This window comes from Dermochelys coriacea, chromosome 28 (genome assembly GCF_009764565.3).
Source record: "Dermochelys coriacea isolate rDerCor1 chromosome 28, rDerCor1.pri.v4, whole genome shotgun sequence".
Lineage (NCBI taxonomy): Eukaryota > Metazoa > Chordata > Testudines > Dermochelyidae > Dermochelys > Dermochelys coriacea.
The window spans coordinates 1,339,891-1,367,140 of NC_050095.1; the positions used below are offsets into that span (position 1 = coordinate 1,339,891).

The following is a 27,250-nucleotide window of genomic DNA, read 5'->3' on the forward strand; positions in this document are numbered from 1 at the left end:
GCCCAGCCCCCCCCCCCCCGGCTCTCTCAGCAAGCACATTTTATTCTTAAGGTGAAAGCCTTATGGAGAAGACAAAGTACGAGTTCCCGTACTCATGCTGAAAGCTTACCGGTCCCCCCATACAGCACCAAAATCTTTCCAAACTGTAGGCCGAAGGTCCTGGCCGGTGGGTGGATCAGAGAGAAAGCTGGCATCAATTTAAGCTTATCCTTTTATACCAAAAGGATTTTCCTTGTCTTGTAGCACCTGGAAAACCCAGCTCAGACCTGTGTATGGAAGCCACCACCTCTCTAGCATGGTTTATTCAGTGTAATCACCTGCCACTGCTTTTCTTCCCAGAGAAATACTGGTGACCCTCCCTCCCGGAGTAGGACATGACCCTGCATAAACCAGTCGTAGCTTGGATACAGTATGGTCCCCAAAGATAATGCGTAGGATTATTGCATCTGTCATACCTACCCATTAGGGATCACTCCCCACTGGGCAGAAAGAATTAACTCACTCCCTGCTGGGAAGGACTACAACTTTGGGATGCATCTGAATCAACGCAGTTGAGTAGAAGACCCTACAAAAAACAATGGACACCTCAGTGAGCGGATGACAATGACCCCAAAGCCAAGGCAGCTGGACACGTGAACAGAGTGAGGTTGGAACAAGAGGCAAAGGGCAGATGGTGGTGGCTTAAAAACGGAGTGAAAAATGACAACCTATCACTTTAAGAATAAGGGGGGGTGGGTTCCTGGCCTTGCTTGGAGGCAGGGGCTCTGCAGGGAACAGTGCAATGGGGGACTTTCAGATTGAGTTTGCAGACAGCCAGCCTAGAGTAAGGTAGGGCTAAATCCTGCCTTAGAGAGCAGCCTGTTTTCTCTCTCTCTGTTTTGGGGGTTCTTGGGTGTTATCGTTCTGGAGCCGATGCAGTGAAGTAGCCTTATCTTAAAACCTTCCAACAAGTGGAATTGAGGTTTTTAAATCTCTCTTCTCTGTTGTAGGTCCTGAAACCTAACAGGGTGCAAGCTGCAACTGCAGGTCTGGAATGACAGGGGTCCTGCCCACCCCCTGAGAGTGGGGATGGGTTAGTGAGCCTCAATGGGTGCCTTTAAAGAGGCCAAGAAGAGGGATCAGAGGCACAATCTATCTTGAAACTGTGGCACAAGGAACCTGCCTGCTGGGTCCAGGAAATAGGACTCGATGGACATTTTTGGACAAACAAGTATATTTTGGGGGGGGGGGGGGAATTCTGATGCACATGTATCAATTTCCCCTTCTAATGGAAATGGCTATGAAAAATTGGCTGACCTACACAGCTTTGACCATCTCCCGTTATTCTTTTTGATCCAAGCTATTCACCAAATAGAGGTCATTTCTGTGGGGAGGAGACATTATCGGAGTCCAGGTACCTTTGATGCAATCATAGAATCATAGAATATCAGGGTTGGAAGGGACCCCAGAAGGTCATCTAGTCCAACCCCCTGCTCAAAGCAGGACCAAGTCCCAGTTAAATCATCCCAGCCAGGGCTTTGTCAAGCCTGACCTTAAAAACCTCTAAGGAAGGAGATTCTACCACCTCCCTAGGTAACGCATTCCAGTGTTTCACCACCCTCTTAGTGAAAAGTTTTTCCTAATATCCAATCTAAACCTCCCCCATTGCAACTTGAGACCATTACTCCTCGTTCTGTCATCTGCTACCATTGAGAACAGTCTAGAGCCATCCTCTTTGAAACCCCCTTTCAGGTAGTTGAAAGCAGCTATCAAATCCCCCCTCATTCTTCTCTTCTGCAGACTAAACAATCCCAGCTCCCTCAGCCTCTCCTCATAAGTCATGTGCTCTAGACCCCTAATCATTTTCGTTGCCCTTCGTTGTACTCTTTCCAATTTATCCACATCCTTCCTGTAGTGTGGGGCCCAAAACTGGACACAGTACTCCAGATGAGGCCTCACCAGTGTCGAATAGAGGGGAACGATCACGTCCCTCGATCTGCTCGCTATGCCCCTACTTATACATCCCAAAATGCCATTGGCCTTCTTGGCAACAAGGGCACACTGCTGACTCATATCCAGCTTCTCGTCCACTGTCACCCCTAGGTCCTTTTCCGCAGAACTGCTGCCGAGCCATTCGGTCCCTAGTCTGTAGCGGTGCATTGGATTCTTCCATCCTAAGTGCAGGACCCTGCACTTATCCTTATTGAACCTCATTAGATTTCTTTTGGCCCAATCCTCCAATTTGTCTAGGTCCTTCTGTATCCTATCCCTCCAATCCTCTTTATGCACAAAGTCCTGTTTCACTGAGTGCAAGAGGAATCAAAAACAGCAAGAGGCAATCTATTGGCTTGTAATTCCAAGCCTCTTTCCAGACAGCACTCTGCCCAAAAATCTAGCAAGGTCTTTTTCCTCAGGGTCACAGTGCCAGTGCTTGTTTTGCTGTCTCCTTGGCTTTCTGCTCATTCCATGGGGCGTGTCTCACATGGATCAACACCCCCCGCCTCTGTCTGCACGTGCTGTTGTTCGGGTGGAGGTGGCTATTGTTTCCACTATCAGATTCCCTGAGAAAGCGTAATTGTTCCTTACATATTTTCCCAAATAAGAACACAAGAACGGCCACTGTAGGTCAGAACAAAGGTCCATCCAGCCCAGTATCCTGTCTTCTGACAGTGGCCAGTGCCAGCTGCCCCACAGGGAATGAACAGAACAGGGAATCAAGTGATCCATCCTGTCACCCATTCCCAGCTTCTGGCAAACAGAGGCTAGGGAGATCATCCCTGCCCATCCTAGCTAATAGCCATTGATGGACCGATCCTCCATTAACGTCTCTAGTTCTTTTTTGAGCCCTGTTCTAGTCTTGACCTTCACAACATCCTCTGGTGAAGAGTTCCACAGGTTGACTGTGTGTTGTGTGGAAAAAATATTTCCTTTTGTTTGTTTTCAACCTGCTGTCTATTCATTTCATTTGCCAACCCCTAATTCTTCTGTTCGGAGAAGGAGTAAATAACATGTCCTTATTTACTTTCTCCACACTTGTCATGATTTTATAGCCCTCTATCATATCCCCCCTTCACCGTCTCTTTTCCAAGCTGAAAAGTCCCCGTCTTATTCATCTCTCCTCATACGGAAGCTGTTCCAGACCCCAAATCATTTTTGTTGCCCTTTTCTGACTCTTTTCCAATCCCAATAGATCTTTTTTGAGATGGGGCGACCACATCTGCTCACAGTATTCAAGGTGTGGGCGTCCCTTGGATTTATAGAGAGGCAATATGATATTTTCGGTCTTATCTCTCCCTTTCTTAATGATTCCCAGCATACTGTTCGCTTTTTTGACGGTTGCTGCACAGTGAGTGGATGTTTTCAGAGAACTAGCCACAATGACTCCAAGATCTCAAAGGCTGGGGTGGGGCACCCATTTTATGGAGGTTTCACTCAACCCATAGACTTTGGGACTTACCTGGCTGTGAAGGAAGATGCCTTTTGCCTTGGAGTCTCCCGGATCGATCTCTGAACGCCCCACGGTTCCTGTCCTCACAGCATTTGCCAACGCCTTGAGGGACTTTTACCGGAGGCGGGCTGCTAGAAAGAAGAGAAAGATGACCTACAGTCCCCTCCTAGGCATCACATCCAGCTACTCACGCCATCTCTGGGGATGGGATAAGCTTGGCTCCGACCCCACCTCAGGGTCCCCGGAACTGTAAGCCACTGCGTTACCCCTCAACCTCGTCAGGGGAGAGCAGCAGGGCTGGGTCGTGGGCAGCCCAACCAAGCCGTCGGAGCGGGAGTCCGCCACCACGAGGCAGGATTCAAGAGTTGGGGGCCTACCAGGGGGACGGAGGCAGGGGACACACTGGATATCAGAACCAGAAGTTGGGAATCAGGCAGGATTTTGTGGGGACAGAGGCAGGGGACACACTGGAGGCCTGGAACCACATGGGAGATGCCAGGTCAGGATGCCAGGAAAAAAACCAAGCAGGTGGCTTCCTCGTCCAGCTCCTAATCAACTGCTCTGGGACTCTGCCAATCGGATTGTGGGGTGATGTCTCACACTAGGGCCGGTCACCCTTGCAGACAAGTTCGAGGACCTCCCCCCCCCGCCCCCATGGCTCATGACCGAGCTCGGCCAGAACTTAAATTGTGTGTCAGCTCCACACCAGCCTCTCTGCCAGGCCTGAAACGCTCAGGAAAGAAACCCGAGATTCCCCAGAGACGTCACGTGTCCCTTTCACAGCTATTACCGCACTCCTGGCCTCCCAGGGGACACCCCGCACTGAACACACAAAGCTGGACAGAGGTTTACGCCATGCCAAGCAGAGATCAAACGCGTAACCCAACGGCTGGCCAAATTCAGACAGGAAATAAGGTGAAAATTTGTAATCAGTAAGGCGAATTCAGCCTTCGGACAACTTACCAAGGGTTTCGGGGCCAGTTCTCCATCACTGGCAGATTTTAGCTCAAGTGTGGGTTGTGACAAAGCGGGACTGTTCTTAATGTTTCCTCTGAATATTGTGGGGGTGCCTCAGTTTCCCCTAGGCAGTTCTTAAGTATCTAGGGGGTGGGATAAGAGTGTATGATCATTGCAGAGCCCTACAGGGCAGGTGTGTGCAGGGGTCTGGACACAGAGAATGGCCGACACCCTGTTTCCTGGCCACTGATGGCCTGGACCCTGCCCCCTGCAAGGTGAGAGCTAAAGGGTTGGAGAACAAAGGAATCAGGTGCCCTCCTGGCCTGGGAAAGGGACAAAGCCCAGAAGAGGAGAGGCTGGAGAGGGAGTCAGTTTGGGGCTGGCTGGGGACATGGAGTGAGGTGCAGACGTGGTTGTCTGGCTCACTGCCCCCCAAAATGGACCAGGCTGAGGGGTCCTGTTCTCTGGACCTGGATTTCAGGTTCCAATTGACCAAAGGGCATCCGGAGCTCTCACAGAAAGGGAGACACGAGATCTCCGTTTAAAGCCTGGCATGTTCTTTTTCCCAGCGTGCGAGCAAGTGTTCCGTCTCGGGAGAAATACAACAGTGTTGCTTTTGTGTGTGTGCACAACACACACACACTGTTTGTGGGGGGAAAGCTGTTGAAGACAGCAAGAGCATTTGGTTTCTGCCTTGATCTCTGTAATTACAATCAGTTCTTAGGGCAGAGTTGTCCCAGCGTTTGAGCCAAGACTTCTGCACGCCACGCCGTTTGAATCCACTTCTGTTGCAGTCCCATGTGCCCAGCCTACACTGACAAGTTTTTGTGGATTTCAGACGACACAAAACGACTCAAGATAGTTACATCCGAAGCAGACTGTGATGAGCCACAAAGGGATCTCACAAAACTGGGTGACTGGGCAACAAAATGACAGAGGAAATTCAATGTTGATAAATGCAAAGCAATGCATGCTGGAAGACATAATCACACCTATGCATTTGCTAACAACATGGGGTCTAAATTAGGAGAGATTAAAAAGACCGGGACTGTTCAGATGGGGAAAGAGACGCCTGAGGGAGGATAGGAGAGAGGTCTATAAAATCATGAATGGCGTGGAGAACGGGAATAAGGAGGCATTATTTACCACTTCACATCACACAAGAACAAGGGGTCAGGCAAGAAAATTAACAGGCAGCAGGTTTAAAACAAAACAAAAGGAAGTATTTCTCCTGCCCTCTTGTATATCACAGGTGGTTAAAATCTCACCCCCATATTGAGCCGAAAACAAAAGGATGTTGAACGAAGGTGTTTTCTATGAAGGGCATCCAGGACTTGATCTGAAGCCATCATGGACTACAAAACCCACTGCTTCCCTTGGGAGCGGGGCGGAAGGAGGTGGCTTTAGAACTTGAATGCATCTGGGTTTCGCGACCTCCCTGGTTCTTGTTCGGGGCTTTTGCCATGAGCTTCGGGAGGCCTTTTGTGCCCGCTGCGAAGGATGAGCCGCCAGAAGCCACAACGTTGCATTTCTCCCTAGACTGAACACTCGCTTGCATACAAGAAGTGATCTAAATAGAGTTCCTTGGGGCACCAGAGGAGGACACAACGTTCTAGTATCCGGCACACTGATGCCGGTTAAATCCCCTCCCTACCCTCCTTGCGATACGGAGAAGGAAGGACAAGACCAGAGTATTTTTAGAGTCAGAGATTCCCAGTCCAGAAGGGACTCAGAAACAGTGTAAGCTCCCTAAAAGTTGGGGGCCCCCCCCACTGGCGACTGAACTGTGGCCCCGCCCCTTCCCCCACTTCTCATCACTCGCCGTTATGGCCCGTAAAAAGTGATGGGGCTTAAGCCCTCCCACTTTTGAATGTGATGGGGCCCATGCTCCCCTGTTCTGGCTCTCCCTTATTCTGACCATCTGATCCAGTGGCTCTCGAGGGGTACAGTCGTCTGGGAAGGCTGAGTGCCACTGCTTTAGTCTGACCCCCAGCCAGAGAACGCCCCGAAATAATTCCTTTTAGAAAAGCATCCCGTCTTGACTGAAAAAGGGTCAGGGATGGAGAATCCACCCCAACCCTGGGTAAATCAGCTCACTGGTTAATTACGCTCATGGTTGAAATTTTGCACCTTGTTAGTCTCGCTTCCAGCCATTGGCGTGGCCGGAGCGCTGGGCGGGCAGCGTGGTCCCAGCGCCGGGAGGATGGGTGGCATGGCGTGGCCCCAGCCCAAGGGGTCTTGTTCACACTGCGGCCCCCAGCCTGCCTGCCTGCCCGCCCGAGCCTCTCGGCCACAGAAGGGAACAGGAGGCAGGATTGGGGCAGGGGGTGGAGCGTGAGCGGGGCCACACCAGGCTGTTTGGGGAGGCCAGCCTTCCCCTGCCTAGTATACCCACCGCCCATGCCCATGTTGGTACTTAGAGACATGATCAAGTCCCCCCCGAGACTGGCTCTTTGTGACGGTAAGTCAGTGGAACTCCTCGAGTCTCTCGCTGTCAAGTTTTCTAATCCGTCTCATGACTCTTCTCTGGCCCCTCTCCAGTTTATCACCATCTTCCTTGAGTTGTGGACCCCAGCAGCGGTCGCACCAGGACTGAACCCAGAGGTCAAATAACTGCTCAGTGCCTTCTCCAGGCCCCTCTGTTGATCCATCCCCAGCATCGTTTGACCCCAGCCATTCCCTTTCTCAGATCAACACCCTCACGTTTATCTGATCTCCCACTATGACGCACAAATATTTTTCAGAGCCCCAGCTTCCCAGGATAGCGCTCCCCCAGGCGGTAAGCTTGGCCTGCCCTGCCACGCCAGCACAGACACCCAGAAAATGCTGGGATCCCACTTCTGCCATCAATACCTCTCTGAGAGAGAAAGGGCCTTCTTGGATCCTAGATGTCTACATGTACATTTAGCCCTAGCAAAAAAGCTATCCGAGCGGTGTCCCATCCTATGCCATTATTTACCGCTTCCCCCCATTTGCGCCGCGTCACCCGCAAACTTTATCAGAGGACACCAAAACATCTATTGAAATCAATGGACGTTAGGCATCTAAAATACCTTTGAGGTTCACTGATTTGTCCTCCAATGGGAAGCTGGCCTGTAGGTCCCTCCCACCATCACAGTCTGCCACCAATTGGCTGCTGTCACGTCATGCAGGGATCCCCCGATGGGAGAACAAGTTCTAGGATGGGGATCCCCTTTATAGACTCACCTGGGGTAGCAACACTCAATACGGACCACACCTGGGCTGGTTCTGATGGCAGGTAGGTGGCTGTAAGAGAGGGTGGTGCTATACACCAAGGAGTCCGGCGTCCCCTGGAAGGAATCGGGCATTGGAATTAATCCAGCGTTGTTCCCTGCCCCAGCTCTCCAAGAAGCTACTGAGATTGGCTATTTAGCCTGGGCTGGGTTAAGGTCCCCAGCTCATGGAGGTACATGAGGGTAACCCCATCTCAGACAGCATTTAAAAGAAACGTTAGGCATGCGTCTAGGTCATGCGGGGCTGGGGGGAAATGTGAGGAAGGAGCTGCCCTGTGTGCAACGGATTCAGCAACCCTGCCTGAGTCTGCATAGAGCCTGAACCAAGTGTTCAGATGGCACGTGGGAAAGGATGGAAAGACCTACCCCACGAGTCTCTGTGGGGTGTTAACTTCCTGACCCACTGCTTTGGAGTGGGGAAAACAAAACACAAAAAACAAAAAACCCCATGACACCTGCCCTGCCATGCCAGTGCAGACACCCAGAAAATGCTAGGATCCCACTTCTCCCACCAATACCTCTCTGGGAGAGAAGGGGGCCCCCAGCTACACCAAAGTGGGAGGCAGGGCAGCAACACGGGGGTAGAACCATCCAATAATGCCGCTTTGTCAGACTCAAAACATTTCATGGGAAAACAAACAGTGGCAATGAATCATTTAGACTCACTTTAATAGTCTACTAAATAGGATCTCCAGTCTTTAGACAGTCAAATTAATTTGAATATTTATATACGTCAGCTGTAGATTTCATCAGTAAACAATAAACGCCAATTCCGCCGTACACACCCACGGCAATGAAAAAAGATTTCCATCCATGACAGTCGAAATTTGCCAGTAGACAAAGTACAGAAGTTACGAACAACAGAGTTATGAACAGATCGATCAGCCGCGCACCTTGTCTGGAACGGGAAGTAGGCAATCAGGCAGCAGTAGCAACCAAAAAAAAAAAAATAGCAAATACAGTACAGTGCTGTGTGAACCGTAAACTACTAAAAAAATAAAGGGAAAGTATTTTTAAAAAAGACTTGACAAGGTAAGGAAGCTTTTTCTGTGCTTGTTCTGTGTAAGCGAAGATGGTTAAAAGCAGCATTTGCATCTGCGAAGTAGTTTCAAAGCCGGATTATGTTTCAAGTCCGTAAAAGGTTGTTACAAGGAGGAGGGAGGTCATTGTTCTCCTTAACGTCTGAGGATAGGACGAGAAGCAATGGGCTTAAATTGCAACCAGGGCGATTTAGGTTGGACATTAGGAAAAACTTCCTGACTGTCAGGGTGATTAAGCACTGGACTAAATTGCCCAGGGAGGTTGTGGGATCTCCATCATTGGAGATTTTTAAGAGCAGGTTAGACAAACCCCTTTCAGGGATGGAGCTGGCCCATCAGCCCTTTCAATTCTTCCCTCAAGCTCCCGCTGGGGAGCAGGATCTGGGGCTTGCCCCGCTCTGGGGCTCCGGCCAGGGAGCAGGGTCGGGTGCTGCTCCATGTGGCTCCTGGAATCAGCGGCATGGCCCTCCTCTGGCTCCTATGAGTAGGGAAAGCCAGGAGGCTCCGCTCTGCATGTGGCCCCCAACCCAAGCACCGCCCCCGTGGCTCCCATTGGCTGGGAACTGCAGCCAATGGGAGCTGTGGGGCAGCACCTGCGGATGGGGCAGTGCGCAGAGCCACCTGGCCGCGGCTCCGCGTAGGAGCCGGAGAAGGGACATGGCTGCTGCTTCTGGAAGCTGCTTGAGATAAGTGCCATCTGGAGCCTGCACCCCGAGCCTTCCCCCATACCCCAACCCCCTGCCCCAGCCCTGATCCCCCTCCTGCCCTCTGAACCCCTCTATCCCAGTCCAGAGCACCCCTCCTGCACCCAAACCCCTCATCCCCAGAGCCCACACCCCAACCCCAATTGTGTGAGCATTCACGGCCTGCCATACAATTTCTATTCCCAGATGTGGCCTTCGGGCCAAAAAGTTTGCCCACCCTTGGTCTAGATAATACTCAGTCCTGCCATGAGGGCGGGGGCTGGACTAGATGACCCCTCGAGGTCCCTTCCAGTCCTACGATTCAATGTTAAAACCATCAAAACCTAAAATCACATTCTGCCAACCCAAATAGAAGAGCTGAAATAAAGCAAAGTTCAAACAAGGCGATTCAAAGCTCAATCGATTTTCATTTAAGGAGGAAATGCCAAAGTTTCCATGTTCTGCTCTCAAGCAAATGAAGAGGGGAAAAAATAATCAGAATGCCCCTTGGAAATGCCCAGGTTCCTGCCAGCGCTGTGGGGAAATAGCTCAGTGACCTGACTATCAGGCCAGGATCATGGGGGGGTGGGGCGTGTGAAGAAGTCAGCAGAATTGATAAATCAAGGACACACCAAAAGCTTACAAAGCTTCACCAACATGGGACATGGCTTGGTGACCAGAAGCTTCTGAGATCTTTGTCAGCTTGGAAAAAAAAGACGGCTAAAGGGGGATATGACTGAGGTCTATAAAATCTTGACCGGGATGGAGAAAGTCAACAAGGAAACGTTGTTCACTCCTTCTCATAACACAAGAGCTAGGAGGCACTCAATGAAATGAATAGGCAGCAGGTTGAAAACAAACAAGAGGCAGTATTTATTCATCCCATGCACCATCAACCAAGGGAACTCCTTGCTAGAGGATGTTGTGAAGGCCAAGACTAGAACAGGGGTCAATAAAGAATTAGATAAGTTCACGGAGGATAGGTCCATCAATGGCTATTAACCAGGATGGGCAGGGATGGTGTCCCTAGCCTCTGTTTGCCAGAAGCTGGGAATGGGGCCCAGGGGATGGATCATTTGGTGATTCCCTGTTCTGTTCATTCCCTCTGGGGCACCTGGCATTGGCCACCGTTGGCAGACAGGACACTGGGCGAGATGGTCTGACCCATTATGGCTGTTCTTATGTTCTTCAACAGGGACCACGAGAGTTAGAGGGCCAGAAGATTATGCTGGTGCACCACCAGGAGAGCCTGGAAGTTCTTAAGAACTTGCTCCAGGACCCGTAGGACCCCGGTGGGGGCTCAGGGAAGCCAAACTTACCTTTGGACTGGCCCTGCGTTGAGCCAGACCTACCACGAAGAGAACAGCCGCACCATAGGGACATGGCGGGACCTCCAGCCAGGGGGCTCGAGGTCGGACTTTCAGTGGTGGCAGGAGGGCCCTGGGGGGCACCCAGGGAAGGGAGTGGGCAGGAGCTGTCATCACTCCTGGCAAAAGCCAGGGCAACTCAACTATCACCCAGACCAGCAGCAGCCAGGGGCCAGCCCCCATCTTGCCTCTCTGAAGCAATCAAGGGGAGAGCTATGCTCCGGATCCTCTTATACTCTGGTGCCATTCCCACCTGGCTCAGGTAATTCACACCTGAGGGAGGATTGAACCCGGGGCCAATCACAGGCAAGAAGCTGTAAGGGGCAATGCAGGGCAGCTGGAGACACAGATGAATGCTTGGGAGTTATGGGCTAAACCCACAGGGTGGGGGCTGGGAGCCAGGACTGCTGGGTTCTATCCCAATTCGAAGGGGGGGGGGTCTGGTGGGTTAGAGCAGGGGGGCTGGGAGCCAGGATGCCTGGGTTCTCTCCCTGGCTCTGGGAGGGGAGTGGGGGCTGGTGGGTCAGAGCAGGGGGAGCTGGCAGCCAGGACTCCTGGGTTCTCTCCCCCGCTCTGGGAGGGGTGTGGGGGCTGGTGGGTTAGAGTAGCAGGGGCTGGGAGGCAGGACTCCTGGGTTCTTTCCCTGTCTCTAGGAGGGAGCGGGGTCTGGTGGGTAGAGCGGGGGGTTGGGAGCCAGGACTCCTGGGTTCTCTCCCCGGCTCTGGGAGGGGAGCGGAGGCTGGGAGCCAGGACTCCTTGTCTCTACAGACACCTGCAGGCACTGTCGGACCATGTGTCTGTGCAGCACTGGGTGTGATGGGGGGACCTGATCTCAGTCGGGGGGCTGTCTAGTCTGCATCATGGGGGTCCTTTTCGTGTGGAGGGGCTGTCCAGTACCTGGCACCCTGTGGCCTCCTAGTGTGGTTGGGTGTTGGGGAGCGGGGCTGCATCTCCATGACGGTGGGGACCCACGAAGCAGCTGGCCTGACAGGGGTCCCCACAAAAGCTCATTGTGTTCTCTGGGGTCCTACCATTGCCCCCCCGCCCGGGTCCCTGGAGATCCTCTCTTTCAGGCTCTCCCTACCCCCCTCCTTTTTGGGTGTCACATTCTTGTGGGGCCAAGCAGATCTGCCAAGAGGCATCCATGTCCACCCGTGATCGGTTCTTTCATCTATAGCCAAACACCAAATAACTCAGCTGCCCGGCTCTGCAGCCTTGCGTGTCAGAAGAAAGACCTGGGAGCGTTTTTTAAGCTGGGGGGGGGGGTCATCCCTGAAAACGGCTGCCCCTTGCTTAGCCACCCCCCAGCCTGAGACAGGCTCAGTTTTGTTCCAGTCCTAGAAATTCCCACTGGCATGAAATGTACATGCACGGCCCAGTGCTGGCACGGGGGGAGATTGGGGGACCGAGGGGGGGGGGGCAGGAATAGGACAGCTCTTGCCCAAAGCCCCACCCCTTGTTAAATACTTTATTTTGACTGCATTTGCCGGCTATTTCTCCAATTTGCTGCCTGCGTGATTTATCCCTGGCTCATAAAACAATTAATTCGTTGACAATCCAAACAGCCCCCCCAATGCCCCTAAACCAGCCCCCCCCCCACGGTCACCTGGCCCTAAACCCAGCCTGGGGAGGGGAAAACGGGGCACATGGTAACTGGAGGAAGACAGCCTTGATGAGGAGGGAGGAGTCTGGGAAAGTATGAGGGAACCCCCTAAACTAGAGAGAGAGGATGAGGGGGCACAAGGGGGGCAACGGGCCCGGTGCTGAGATGCAGCCACCTCTGGGAAGGGCGGCTGGTTAAACAGGGAACCTGTCCGGCGGCGAGATGCAGACAGCACCTTTCCAGCAGGGGGTAGTGCGACACACTGATCTCCCCTTCGGGGAAACCTACCCACACCCTAGAGGGCACCCCCAAGACAGATTTCATCCCACACAGACGCTTTTCCAAAACACCAAGTTTTAATTTCTGTACAAAAAAGGACAAAGACCACACGAATCCCAGCCACGCACAGATCATTCGTTTAAAAACCCCCTAACGAGCAGGAATGCTTTTAAATAAAGCCACCCCCCCCCCGCCATTAAATTCCCTGCAGGGCCTCCTCCCCCTTGCAAACAAAATAAAAATAAAATACAATTCCACCATAGCAATTATGCGGAGAGATTCTTAAAGGGGGGGGAGAAAGCATTTTAACAACAGATCATAAGATTTTGGGGTGGGGATCTCCCCCTTCAGAGACCGATCGGGTCAGTTATATTGGGGTGAACCCCAGCTAAAAAGAAAATCTCCGTGCTAGTGTCTCCAACGTATGGCAGAATATACATGCCCCATAAGAAATGCTTTTTACAGGTATATCCTCTTTTGGGGTGGTCTTAAAACCCCTCCCCGCCTAGAAATGAAAACCCCACCCCCTCCCCCCAATAAGCTATGCTGGACAGAATTTAGGGGTACCCCCTTATTCAGTTAACCCTTCCCCAGTACACTGCACCCCCAAAAATGTTGGGAAGGTAAAAACCAATCTCAATGGGCATGAACACCTTTAAAAACACTGTGAGGAGGTTCAGGAGCACCCCAATATTCCTAAGTCGGGGTAACCCTCCACACACACACAATGCAAGGGAGTTAACCCCTTTGCTGCTCTGGGTCATCGACAGCGGAAAGGGATACGGGCCGAAACAGTTGGCATCAAATCAGGGCACTAGACGTATTCCTGTTGGTGGGGGGCTGAGAAGCGGCTTTGCTCCTGGGGTACGACTTGCTGTACCCCGATTTCCCAGGGCAGGAACAGGAGAGGAGACCCCCCCCCCAGCAAGACCAGGGCGGACCCGGCCCAGCCGATAAAGATCGCTGATCCAAATCTATACCTGGAAAGGGGGGTGGGGTGGAGAGAGGGGGAGACTGATCAGATGTGGGCCCACCCCTTTGCCCCATAGCCCACCCTGTTCTGTACAGCCCCACCCCCTTTCCACTTAGCCCCACCTCATGCCCCTCCAGTAAGCAAACCTTAAGAGGCAGCCACTTCTGGGGCGGAGCGGCTGGTTATATGGGGATCCCTCATCCAGCGCCAAGATGCAGCCCACCTCTGGGGTGGGGTGGGGCGCCTATTTAACAGTCACACAGCGAAACCACAGAGGAGTCCGGGACCAGAGTCCAAGGAAAATCCCTAAATATCCAGGAAACTGCAGGGGGACTGAACCTGGGAATTCCATATTCCCTCCCTGGAGACTTTCCCCGGACACCGGGGTCCACACCAGGAAGCAGGGGGAGGGGCGGGCTTCAATGCTCATGATTTTGGGGGTAATTCCAGGCAAACAATCCACTGAGGGCAGCCCTGCCTGCCAGGGGAGAGCACCCCTTGCTGAGCCGCCTGCCCTGCCCCTCTCCCTGCCCCACAGCACCCCCAAGAGTGCCACCCTGGGGCCAGCCCTGCCCGCCGGAGCCCCCTACCCGGCTCCCTGCCCCACAGCGCCACCCCCCCTCGGGCCACAAACGGGAGAAGCCCGCAACTCACTTGGTGTTCACAGGTACCATGACGTCGTAGAAATCTCGCACGATCTGGTTTCCGTACCACGAACAGGAGATCAGCGCCGCTAAACCTGGGGAGGAGAGAAACACGGGCTCAGAAAGATGGAGCCAGGTGGCATTTTGAACGAGGAAGTGGGACATGGGGCCTGTCCCCTCTAGGGGGTGCCAGCTCCCTTCTAATTTCATGCATGAGATGAATTGCCCAGGTCTCAACCAGTAGCCCCATCACGGGGGCCTAGAACCAGGGCTCCCACGAACTCCAGGCCTGGAAACCCGTGGCTAACCACACGCCAGCCCCTTCCTCGACTCACCTCCCACCACAAAGATGAGCCCCCCGGTCCATGGCGATGCGCGCCTTCTGCACCTTGTTGTCCCCCCCGCAGCGGGTGCATTTCATGCCCATGGAGGCAACGCCAATGCCGATGACCCCCATCACGATGGAGACCACCATGAGAGCCCCGCGTGGCCTGGAGAGCAGCTGGAGTGGGGAGAGAGAAACTGGGTGAGACAACTGCGTAGAACCCAGGAGTCCTGGCTCCCAGCCCCCCCTGCTCAACCCACTAGCCCCCCACTCTCCTCCCTGAGCCGGGGAGAGAACCCAGAAGTCCTGGCTCCCAGCCCTCCTGCTCTAACCACTAGCCCCCCACTCTCCTCCCTGAGCCGGGGAGAGAACCCAGGAGTCCTGGCTCCCAGCCCCCCCGCTCAACCCACTAGCCCCCCACTCTCCTCCCTGAGCCGGGGAGAGAACCCAGAAGTCCTGGCTCCCAGCCCTCCTGCTCTAACCACTAGCCCCCCACTCTCCTCCCAGAGCCGGGGAGAGAACCCAGGAGTCCTGGCTCCCAGCCCCCCCTGCTCAAACCCACCAGCCCCCACTCTCCTCCCTGAGCCGGGGAGAGAACCCGGCATCAGTAACAGCTTAAAAGATAGAAGAAATGGCAGTTTTCAGAGTGGGGTCCCCGGGGGCTCTGCAATGGGACGAGTGCTGGCCAACATCCTTCTCAGCGGGGTGCCCCGTGGGGTGGCAAAGTTCGCGGAGACAAATCACTCCGGCTACTTCCGCCCCCACAAGCGGGCAAAGGGATCTCACCGCCACCGGGCAACCCAACGGCAGAGAAAATCCAATGCCGCTCCGGGCAAAGCAACGCACAGGGCCACATAATCCCAATATCCCATAAACCATGGGGGTCTCCGGTAGCCGATCCGGCTCTAGCGAGGGATCTTGGAGTCAGTGTGGATAGTTCTCTGGGAACAGCCGCTCAATGGACAGCGCCCTCAAAACGTTTTTTGGAACCGTCATGCAAGGGGTAGATAAGTAGACGGGAAAAGCCACGTTGCCACCAGCTAAACCCATGGACGCCCACAGCTTGGATACAGCCGCCCCGTCTCAAGAAAAGATCAGTCGGGATTGGAAGAGGTGCAGAAAAGGGCAACAAAAAAATGATTCGGGATCTGGAAGGGCTGCCGGACGAGGAGAGATGAATAAGACCGGGACTTTTCAGCTTGGGAAAGAGACGGCGAAGCGGGGGGGTGGGATAGGACACAGGTCTATAAAATTGTGACGGGGTGGAGAAAGTCAATAAGGAAATGGTATTTCCTCCTTCTCGCACAAGGACGAGGGGTCAGCAAATGAAATGAATATGCAGCTATTTTCGACCAAAATAAAGTGTTGCTTCATGCAACGCGCCGTTGACCTGTGAAACTCCTCGCTAGGGGACGTGGCGAAGGCTAAAAGTACAACTGGCGTTCACCAAGAGTTTGAGAAGTTCCTGGAGGACAGGTCGGTCAAGGGCTGTGAGCTAAGACGACCAGGGGTGCAACCCCATGCTCTGGGAGTCCCTAAACCTCCGAGAGCCAGACGCTGAGAGTAGATGCTGATTGCTAATCCCGCTGAACCACTGTCAGAAGACAGGACACTGGGCTAGATGGACCACTGGTCTACCCTTTAACAGTCTTGACTCCCAGCCCCCCCTGCTCTAACCCACCAGCCCCCACTCCCCTCCCAGAGCCAGGGAGAGAACCCAGGAGTCCTGGTTCCCTGCCCCCCCTGCTCTAACCATCAGCCCCCACTGCTCTCCCAGAGCCAGGGAGAGAACCAAGGAGTCCTGGCTCCCAGCCCCCCCTGCTCTAACCATCAGCCCCCACTCCCCTCCCAGAGTCAGTGAGAGAACCCAGGAGTCCTGGCTCCCTGCCCCCCTGCTCTAACTGCTACACCCCACTCTCCATATAAATCTAGAGTACTTTATCACCATCTGTCACTGTACTAGCCTAAAGCTATAGATGCTTTAGGTAATTACAAGTTTGGTAAAAGCGCATCTCCTTCAAATTTGCCTCGGGAAGGGAAATCTAGGATCAAAGCAGGGTGGGGGCAGGGAGCCAGGACTCTGGGTTCTTTCCCCAGCTCTGGAAGGGGAGTGGGGCTGGTGGGGTTAGAGCAGGGGCAGGCTGTGAGCCCGGACTCCTGGGTTCTCTCCTGGGCTCTGGGAGGGGAGTGGGGGCTGGTGGGTGAGAGCAGGGCGGGGCTGGGAGCCAGGACTCCTGGGTTCTCTCCCCGGCTCTGTCCCTCCCTCTCACTGCCTCAGTTTCTGCAATTACAATCAAGGGGGGCGGGGGACAGGACCATCGCCAACTGTTCTGCACCTGCAAGGTGAATTCTCCATTTGCCATGTGTCCCGGTCACCTGGGAGCGGGGGGGGAGGCCGAGCAGGAGACTTTGCCCCCATGCTGCATAAATTAAAAACAAACACCTCAGCTCCTGCTTCCCGCCAGCCCCTGAGTTTTCTCCCTCCCCGCCCCCCCACCCAAGGGTGACTCAACCAGTTTGCTCTCAGTTCCCTGTCCCCCGGCCAGCCCCACCCTCAGTGCTCTCCCACTCGCCCCAGACAGGTGGAACCACCAGAGCCAGGGAGTTTCACTGAAACTGCCACAGAGACAGAAAACTCCCTGGGAGGGGAGTGGGGGCTGGGAGCCAGGACTCCTGGGTTCTCTCCCGGGCTCTGGGAGGGGAGTGGGGGCTGGTGGTTAGAGCAGGAGGGGCTGGGAGCCAGGACTCCTGGGTTCTCTCCCGGGCTCGGGAGAGGAGTGACACTGAGTTTCAACAAACACCCTCAGGCCCTCCAAGGCCCATCCAGTTCCTCCAGTCCAGGAGCAGATTGAAATAACCTGGGTGTGGTGTTTTACCTTCCAGCCATTACTGCCCTAACTGAGGCCGCTAAGTTCCCATGTCAGCCCCCCCCCTCCATATCACCATCCTCTGCCCCCAAGACACAGCCCTGCCCCCCCTAATCCCATAGGGGTATTCACACAGCATTAGATAACCTTTCCCCTCAGTGCACCCACAGGCTCTAACCACCAGCCCCTGCTCCCCTCCCAGAGCTGGGGAGAGAACCCAGGAGTCCTGGCTCCCAGCCCCCTCTGCTCTAACCACCAGCCCCCTCTCCCCGAGCCATGGAGAGAACCCAGGAGTCCTGCCTCCCAGCCCCCCGTGCTCTGACCCACCAGCCCCCACTCCCCTCCCAGAGTCAGGGAGAGAACCCAGGAGTCCTGGCTCCCACTTTCGGGTCCTATTCTGCACTCAGACATTGAACAAGGTGCCCCAAGGAGAAGGGGGAGCAGCCCCTGAGGATGAAGGGCAGACCAAGCCTGGTAGGGAGCCCTGGGCTGCCATCCCGCAGGGCCACGGCCTCTGTGACCCCTGTGGTTGCGATTAGGTCTCCTATCGTGGGTTGGATGAAGGGAGTTTATTTTCCCAAATAACGCAGCCCGATAAGATTAAAGCGGCTGGATTGTTCCCCCGAACTGTTTATAAACTCCCTGCCCGGAGCGATAGAACCCAGGAGTCCTGGCTCCCAGCCCCCCCTGCTCTAACCACCAGCCCCCACTCCCCTCCCAGAGCCAGGGAGAGAACCCAGGAGTCCTGGCTCCCAGCCCTCCCTGCTCTAAGCGCTAGACCCCACTCCCCTCCCAGAACCAGGGAGAGAACCCAGGAGTCCTGGCTCCCAGCCCTCCGCCTGCTCTAACCCACCAGCCCCCACTCCCCGAGCCATGGAGAGAACCCAGGAGTCCTGGCTCCCAGCCCCCACCACTGGCCCTCACTTCCTTTTTGTGTTGTTCGCCCTGCAGCCATGATCTGTGCTCTCCTGCGAGTCTGAAAAACTCCTTGTTGCTGCTTTTTTGGGGGGGGGCGGTTTTCTGTTTCTTTTCAAGTTGCGGGAGCGGGGGAAGGGGAGGAAGAAAGGTAAATGTGTAAGAGGAAGACTGCCCCCCCCAGACCTCCCGGACCCCAGATCAGCCCCTCCCCGCACTCTCTAGGGGACTGTTTCCCCTGTGGGGTGGGACTTTGATCCCCGGAAATTCAAGCCGCGGAAGAGCCCCCCCGCCAGCCTACAGGTGCAGGCAGAGTCACCTGTGTGAATGTGTGTGTGTGGGGGGGCCATTCATGTCCGCCCTTTGTCCTGGGTCTCAGTAGCAGGGCGAGGCCCAGGGGTGACCCAACCGGTTCTGGAGGGGGGGGGCGGGGGGAGGAAGGAAGACAAAGAAAGAAAAGGACGGGAATGAACCAGTAGAAGGAAAGGAAGAGAGAAGGGTGCGGGGGGGGGGGGATCTACAAACCCAGGAGGGCTGGGGGGGTCCCCTTTAATTCATCACCTCATCAATGGAAGGGGGAGGGGTCTTTAAAAAGAGCTCTAAACACCCCCCCCCATTTGACGGGGCTTTGCAATCCCACTGGATGGGGGGGTTCTCCGTCCACCCCCAATTTAATGGGGCTTTAACATCTCACGGGGTGGGGGATATTGGGGTGAATTTAACCCCAACCCGCCAGGGAAATACCTGGGGGTTTGCTGCGGGGGGGGGGGAATTGTACAGGCTGGAGGCGGATCAAAAGGAGAGCGCCGGGGCGGGTGGAGGAGTGGGGAACAGAAGTGGCGCGCCTGGGGCAGGGAAGGGAGGGTCCCCGAACTGGATGGGGGGGACAGAAAGAGTGTGCGGGGGGTCCCCCAGCCGGGAGGAGCACGGGGGGGGGGCGCGTGTGGGGAAAGGAAGGAAAGGGGGGGTGTCCCTGAGCCGGGAGAGCACGGGGGGGGCGCGTGTGGGGAAAGGAAGGAAAGGGGGGGTGTCCTGAGCCGGAGAGCACGGGGGGGCCGTGGGCGGGGAAGAGCGGCCCCAGACTGGAGCGGGCGGCTCGGGGGGGAAGTGCTGCGGTGGGGGGGAAGAAAGGGTGTGCGTGGAGGGGCCCAGAGCGGGGGGGCACACGGGGGTCCCCCAGAGCCGGGAGAGCAGAGGGGGGGGCGCGCGGGGGTCCCCCAGAGCCGGGAGAGCAGAGGGGGGGCGCGCGGGGGTCCCCCAGAGCCGGGAGAGCAGAGGGGGGGGCGAAGGGTGTGCGTGGGGAGGGGGGGAACCAGCGACAGCTTATAGAGGCGCGCTGGGTTTAATCAGCTAAAGTTGGGCAATATTGACTTTGTCGTTGGGGGGGGGGTGAAGAGAGGAAAGCGCTGGGAAGGGGGGGACCGCTCCCCACGAACGGGAGTGGGGGGGCAGAAAGGAGGCTCAGAAGTCACTAGAGTGTCCTCCCCTCCCATTGAGGCGGGGTTCCCCACTTCTCCCCCCCCCCCGACTCACAGCTGAGGTTGAGGATAGAGTCGTAGGCCTTGCACTGGATCTGCCCCCGTGCTCTGCCAGGCGCAGGACATCCACAGCCCCGGGTAGACCGCCACGGCCGTGATGATGCTGTCCCCGGCGTAGGAGGACATGCGCCACTGAGGCAGGATGGTGGCCACGATCAGGGCCACCCCAGCCCAGCAAGGCCAGCGCGAAGCCCAGCAGCTTGCAGCCCGGAGTTGGCCATGGCGAGCCACCCAGGAGAGAGGAAAATCGGGGGGGGGTGGGGGAAAAAAAAACAACAACCAAGCACCCACGCGTGGATCCGGGGGAGGGGGGCGCGAGACCCAAACAAAGCACCCCCCCCTCAAAAAAAGCGCGGCAGATGTGGGGGGGGGTCAAAGCAAAAACGCGCGTGGATCCGGGGAGCGCGACCCCCCCAAACAAAACACGGGTGGATCCGGAGAGGGGCAGGCGACCCAAACAAAAGAAGGGGGAGGGGGGCGGTCCCTGGAGAAAGCGCGCGACGTCCAGACAGCTACAATCCTCGGCCGCTACCTGCCAGGTAAATTGCTCACCTGTTTTTATGCCCTGGGCGGGGAAGGGGAGGGGACAGGCCTGGGGGGGAGGGGACAAGCCTAAGGTGCGGGGGGAGGGGAAGTTTCATGACATCACCCCGGGGCCATGGGGACGGAAGGAGAGTCATTACGGGCGGTAAAACCAGGGCAGGGCAGGTTCCGGCTGGGGGGAGGGGCGGTCAACCCCGCTGCCCCCCCCTCCGCCTGTCTGAGCTGAAACCCCCCTCCTCTCACCCATCCCCACTGCCCTCCCCCCCGAGAGCTGAGCAAATTTCCCTCCTCAATGCCTTCCCCACTTCCCATTCCCCCCACACCCCAGCCACCCACCGTGACTCAGTTTCCCCAACTGTACAATGGGAAGATTGGCTAGGGGGGGTGTCTCAGTGTGTATATGGGCAGTGCCTGGCATCATGGGAGCGGGGGGGGGGTCCGTGCAGGTCTGGCTGTTTGCACGTTGGGAATAAGATGTGGGAAGGGAGTTGATCCCCGAGTTCCCATCAGTCTGCGCCCCATAATGGTGCAGCGGGGATATGGCTGGGGATGGGAGCAGCAGATGCCTGAATGGATTGGGGGGCTGTTCTCTGCCCATGCCACATGGTGTGGGTGGGTTTGGGGGGAAGGGAAGGGCAGGGCAGGGTAGGGTGGAGTGGGGGGAAGGGGAGAGTGGTTGAAAGGGGGGAACGGCAGGGGGTGAAGGGGTGAGGGGGAAGCGCAGGGGTTAGTGGGGGTGAGGGGGAGGGCAAAAAGAGGGCGGGGGCAGGGGGAAGGGGTGAATGGGGGGAAGGGAAGGGAGCTGGGGAGGGCAGGGGATGAGGGGAAAGGGAAGGGGTGAGTGGGGGAAGGGCAGGGGTGAGTGGGGGGGCAGGGGTGAGGGTAGGAGTGAGTAGGGGGGAAGGCCAGGGAACAGTGCAGGGGAGGGCAGGGAACTGTGGCGGGGGGAAGGCCAGGGGGTGGGGAGAGGGCAGGGGTGAGTGGGGGGGGAAGGGGTGAGTGGGAGAAGGCCAGGGGGAAGGGATGAGGGCAGAGGTGAGTGGGGAGAAGGTGGGGGGAGGGCTAGGGTTAAGTGGGGGGGAAGGCAGGAGCAGAATGGGGGGAGGGCAGGGAACTGTGGGGGGGAGGGCCAGGGGTGGGGGGAAGGGCAAGGTGAGTGGGGGGACAAGGGGTGAGTGGGGGGAGGGCTGGGATGGCGGGAGGTAAGGGTTAAATGGGGGGACAGGGGGTGAGTGAGGGGAAGGCAGGGGGAGGGCAGAAGTGGGGTGCGGGAGGGCAGGGAGGAGTGGGGAGGAAGGGGTGAGCGGGGGGAGGGCTGGAGTGGGGGGCAGGCGGTGAGTGGGGGGAAGGCAGGGGAGGGCAGGAGTGGAGTGGGGGAAGGTCAGGGGTTTAAGTGGGGGGGCAGGGAGAGGGCGGGGGAAGGCCGGGGGAGGGCAGGATTGGGGAGGGCAGGTGGGGGGTAGGTGGGGAGGGCAGGTGGGGGGTAAAGGGGGGAGGGCAGGTGTCACTGCTGTGACTCACCATCGCAAGTGAAACAGAAACTTCACTCGCTGGTTCCCCGTGTCATGAGCTCTGGGTCCCTGCCCCACATCCTGCCCCAGGGAATCCACCCCAGAGACCTCCCTTCTGCCCCACACCTTGCCCCCACAGGATCCCCCCACCCCACATCCTGCCCCCATGGGATCCCTGCTCTGCCCCACATTCAGCACCATGGAATACCCCCTCTGCCCCACATTCTCACCCATTTTCTTCCCCCACCGCCCTCCCCTCTGCCCCACATCCCACAGGAGGCTCCCAGGGGGAGGGGTCAGTGTGTGTGTGTGTGTGTGTTCTGAAAGGGGGGGTCTGTGGATCTGCATGTTTGAGTGTGTCACCTTGTACAAGAGTGTGTGTGTGTGCGCGCTTCTGTGCGGGTGTTGACCTCTGTGCATGTGTGTGTGTGTGTGTGTGTGTGTGTGTGTGTTTCTGTGCGGGTGTTGACCTCTGTGCATGTGTGTGCTTCTGTGTACATATGCGTGTGCTTCTGTGTGTGGGGGGGGGGGTGTGTGTGTGGGTGCAGGTGTTGCCCAGTGTGTGTCTGTCTCTGTGTGCAGGTGTCGACCTGGGTGTGTACACGGTTCATTGCCACAGCCTGTGACATCCCCTCCTGCCGCCCGCACCCGCTCCTCCTCTCTTAGCCCCCCACGCTGAAACACCTGCCCCACCTTGTCTGGAGCTCAGACCCCTGGGGCCTCCCCCTGCCTAGGAGCCACTGCCAGGCCCTCCCCGCCCCACACCCTGCCCTTCCCCCACACACGCGAGGCCCTTCCCCACCCCATGCCGGGCCCTTCCCCGCTCCGCACGCTAGGCCCTTCCCCGCCCCACACGCCAGGCCTTCACCGCCCCATGCCCCGCCCTCACCGCCCCATGCCAGGCCCTCCTCGCTCCACACCCAGCCCTTCCCCCACCCGCCTGGCCCTTCCCCAGCCCATGCTGGGCCCCTTCCCCACCCACATGCTAGGCCCTTCCTCACCCCACACACCAGGCCTTCACTGCCCCATGCCTGGCCCCGCTCCACACTGGGCCCTTCCCCGCCACTCGCCAGATCCTTCCCCATCCCACACCAAAGCCTTCCTCACCCTACACCGGGCCCCTTTCCCCCCACAGGCCAGGCCCCTCCCCACCCCCAGCCCTTCCCCTGCATACACCAGAGCCCTTCCCCACCCCATATCAGGCCCTTCACCTCCACATGTCAGGCTGCTCCCTGCCCCAGGCCGGACCCTTTGATGCCCCATGCCGGACCCTCAACCACCACTGGGGCAATAACACATATCAACTCCCCACAGTGTCTGTCCTAGCGAGAGAGAGAGAGAGAGAGAGAGAGAGAGAGAGAGAGGAGGGGTCTGGGATAGATAGATAGAGGGGGTGGATGGGGGAGATGGGGGGAGGATAGACAGATGGGGGTGGATGGGGATGGATAGATAGATGGGGGGTGGGGATAAATAAAGGGGGTGGAGATAGATAGATAGATAGATAGATAGATACATAGATAGATGGGGTGGATCGGGGTGGATGATGGGGGGATACATAGATAGATGCTGTGGATTGGGATACACCTGTGTGTGTGTGGGTGTGTGTGTGTGTGCTGCATGCAGGCGATGTGTGTGTGTGATGTAGGCTTCCGGGTGTGGATGCGTGTGGACACGCCCGTGGACTTGCACCGGAGTCCCTTCCCGGGGAGCTGCAAAGGATCCAGTCCGGTATCCGTGGGAGGCCTCGGAGCGGCCCGGGATCTCCCTGGCGCCCCGGCGGGGGGCACCCAGGGGACCCCGGACCGGATCGTGCTGCTCCCTGGAATGGACTCTCCGGCAGGAGTCCGCACCGGGGCCCCGCCGTGTCCTTCTGCAGCCGGCCGCTGGGTGGCAGCCTTGGCCCAGAGCTGGGGCTGCAGAGAGCTGTCGTCTGTCCCCCCATCCGTCCGTCCCCGTCCACCCCCCGCCTATCCATCCCTCCCCCCATCCGTCTCTCCCCACATCCACCCCCCGCCTATCCATCCCTCCCCCATCCATCTCTCCCCCATCCACCCCCCGCCTATCCATCCTTCCCCATCCATCCCTCCCCCATCCACCCCCCCGTCTATCCATCCCTCCCCCCATCCGTCTCTCCCCGCATCCACCCCCCGCCTATCCATCCCTCCCCCCCATCCTCCCCCCCCATCCGTCTCTCCCCGCATCCACCCCCCGCCTATCCATCCCTCCCCCATCCACCCCCCCTATCCATCCTCCCCCATCCATCCCTCCCCCATCCACCCCCCCGTCTATCCATCCCTCCCCCATCCGTCTCTCCCCGCATCCACCCCCCCGCCTATCCATCCATCCCCCATCTATCCACCCCCATCTATCCATCCATCCATCCACCCCCCATCTATCCATCCCTCCCTCCCCATCCATCTCTCCCCCATCCACCCCCCCGCCTATCCATCCTTCCCTCCATCCATCCCTCCCCCATCCACCCCCCGTCTACCTCCCTCCCCCCATCCGTCTCTCCCCGCATCCACCCCCCGCCTATCCATCCCTCCCCCCATCCACCCTCCCCCCATCCACCCCCCGCCCTATCCATCCCTCCCCCCACCCCATCCCCCATCTATCCTCTCTCCCCCCATCCACCCCCCGCCTATCCATCCCTGCCCCCATCCACCCCCCCATCCATCCCTCCCCCCATCCGTCTCTCCCCGCATCCACCCCCGCCTATCCATCCCTCCCCCCATCCATCCCTCCCCCCATCCACCCCCCGCCTATCCATCCCTCCCCCATCCACCCCCATCTATCCATCTCTCCCCCCATCCACCCCCCGCCTATCCATCCCTGCCCCCATCCACCCCCCCATCCATCCCTCCCCCCTCCACCCCCCGCCTATCCATCCCTCCCCATCCACCCCCCGTCCTATCCATCCCTCCCCCATCCGTCTCTCCCCACATCCCACCCCCCGCCTATCCATCCCTCCCCCAGCCACCCCCCACCTATCCACCCTCCCCCATCCATCTCTCCCCCATCCACCCCCCGCCTATCCATCCTTCCCTCCATCCATCCCTCCCCCATCCACCCCCCGTCTGATCCATCCCTCCCCCCATCCGTCTCTCCCCGCATCCCCCCCCGCCTATCCATCCCTCCCCCCATCCATCCCTCCCCCCCATCCACCCCCCGCCTATCCATCCCTCCCCCATCCACCCCCATCTATCCATCTCTCCCCCCATCCACCCCCCGCCTATCCATCCCTGCCCCCATCCACCCCCCCATCCATCCCTCCCCCCATCCGTCTCTCCCCCGCATCCACCCCCGCCTATCCATCCCTCCCCCCATCCACCCCCCGCCTATCCATCCCTCCCCCATCCACCCCCATCTATCCATCTCTCTCCCCCATCCACCCCCCGCCTATCCATCCCTGCCCCATCCACCCCCCATCCATCCCTCCCCCCATCCACCCCCCGCCTATCCATCCCTCCCCCCATCCGTCCCTCCCCCATCCACCCCCCGCCTATCCATCCCTTCCCCATCCATCCCTCCCCCCATCCACCCCCCGTCTATCCATCCCTCCCCCCATCCACCCCCCGCCTATCCATCCCTCCCCCCATCCACCCCCCACCTATCCATCCCTCCCCCCATCCATCCCTCCCCCATCCATCCCCCGCCTATCCATCCCTCCCCCCATCCATCTCTCCCCCATCCACCCCCCCGCCTATCTACCCCTCCCTCCATCCATCCCTCCCCCCATCCACCCCCGCCTATCCATCCCTCCCCCCATCCATCTCTCCCCCATCCACCCCCCGCCTATCTACCCCTCCCCCCCATCCATCCCTCCCCATCCACCCCCCCATCTATCCATCCCTCCCCCATCCGTCTCTCCCCCATCCACCCCCGCCTATCCATCCCTCCCCCATCCACCCCCATCTATCCATCTCTCCCCCCATCCACCCCGCCTATCCATCCTCCCCCATTTATCCACCCCCATCTATCCATCTCTCCCCCCATCCACCCCCCGCCTATCCATCCCTGCCCCCATCCACCCCCCCATCCATCCTCCCCCCATCCACCCCCCGCCTATCCATCCCTCCCCCATCCATCCCTCCCCCCATCCACCCCCCGCCTATCCATCCTTCCCTCCATCCATCCCTCCCCCATCCACCCCCCCCGTCTATCCATCCCTCCCCCCATCCGTCTCTCCCCGCATCCACCACCCGCCTATCCATCCCTCCCCCCATCCACCCCCACCTATCCATCCCTCCCCCATCCATCCCTCCCCCCATCCACCCCCCGTCTATCCATCCCTCCCCCATCCACCCCCCGCCTATCCATCCCTCCCCCATCCACCCCCCACCTATCCATCCCTCCCCCCATCCATCCCTCCCCCATCCATCCGCCGCCTATCCATCCTTCCCTCCATCCATCTCTCCCCCATCCACCCCCCCGTCTATCCATCCCTCCCCCCATCCATCCCTCCCCCATCCATCCGCCGCCTATCCATCCTTCCCTCCATCCATCTCTCCCCCATCCACCCCCCCGTCTATCCATCCCTCCCCCCATCCATCCCTCCCCCATCCACCCCCCGCCTATCCATCCCTCCCCCCATCCATCTCTCCCCCATCCACCCCCCGCCTATCTACCCCTCCCTCCATCCATCCCTCCCCCATCCACCCCCCCATCTATCCATCCCTCCCCCATCCGTCTCTCCCCCCATCCACCCCCCGCCTATCCATCCCTCCCCCCATGCACCCCCCGCCTATCCATCCCTCCCCCATCCACCCCCCGCCTATCCATCCTTCCCCCCCCCACCATCTCTCCCCATCCACCCCCTCTATCTACATATACCCATCCCCCTCTCCAAAATCCCGCTATATATTCTGTCTTGTGCGTGCTCCATGGGTGGGTATGAGTGGAGTTGTGTGCGTGTGTATATATATAGTTGTATTCCCCATATGTAGGTATTGTGTGTACCTATGAGGTGTGTGTGTTTGTGTGTTGTGTGGCTAGGTGAGGGAGACGTGTGCCTTTATTCCAGATGCACTGTGGGTATGGGGCAGGTGAATGAGTGGGTTGCGAATATGGGAGGGTGACTGTGTGTGAGTTCTACGTTTTGAGGGGGTGTGTGTGTCTGTGTGTGAACCAACCCTGTGCATCTATTCCGCTGTATTTGTGTGTCCAGATTGTGTGTCCTGCCTCTGTATTTTTGGGCGGGGTGTGTGTGTGTGTCCCTCCTGTGTGTTTTCTGTTTGTATGGGTGATGTGTGTACTGTTAGGGTTGTGTATCCCTGCTGTGTGCATGCGAGTTGAGGAGGGTTGTGTTAGAGGGCAGCAGTTGT

At 57.7% G+C, this 27,250-nt stretch overlaps 2 protein-coding genes and 1 long non-coding RNA gene across 3 annotated transcripts in view; 1 reads left to right on the top strand and 2 right to left on the bottom strand.

Annotated features, from left to right (window-relative positions):
* The window catches only part of DLG4 (discs large MAGUK scaffold protein 4), a 41,505-nt gene extending 29,960 nt beyond the window's left edge, over nt 1–11,545 (top strand). The window contains exons 12-13 of the mRNA XM_043503613.1: nt 10,721–10,772; nt 11,497–11,545. Of these exons, the coding sequence (XP_043359548.1) occupies nt 10,721–10,772; nt 11,497–11,545 (101 nt within the window). The remainder of the gene's footprint in view (nt 1–10,720; nt 10,773–11,496) is intronic.
* Nucleotides 459–4,133, bottom strand: LOC122457712. The gene is made up of 3 exons (XR_006277384.1): nt 3,896–4,133; nt 3,437–3,555; nt 459–565 (listed from the first exon to the last, which is right to left on the bottom strand). It is a non-coding gene; the product is annotated as an uncharacterized LOC122457712 (long non-coding RNA).
* Nucleotides 11,546–12,668: 1,123 nt separating the features above from the next.
* CLDN7 (claudin 7) lies at nt 12,669–20,216 on the bottom strand. Its single transcript, XM_038386292.2, is given in 10 exon segments — nt 12,669–13,531; nt 13,533–13,590; nt 14,238–14,322; nt 14,563–14,587; nt 14,589–14,708; nt 14,710–14,729; nt 19,868–19,913; nt 19,915–20,037; nt 20,039–20,071; nt 20,073–20,216. Coding segments are annotated over 10 exon segments (651 nt in total). The 5' UTR covers nt 20,094–20,216; the 3' UTR covers nt 12,669–13,411.
* Between the last annotated feature and the right edge of the window lie 7,034 nt (nt 20,217–27,250).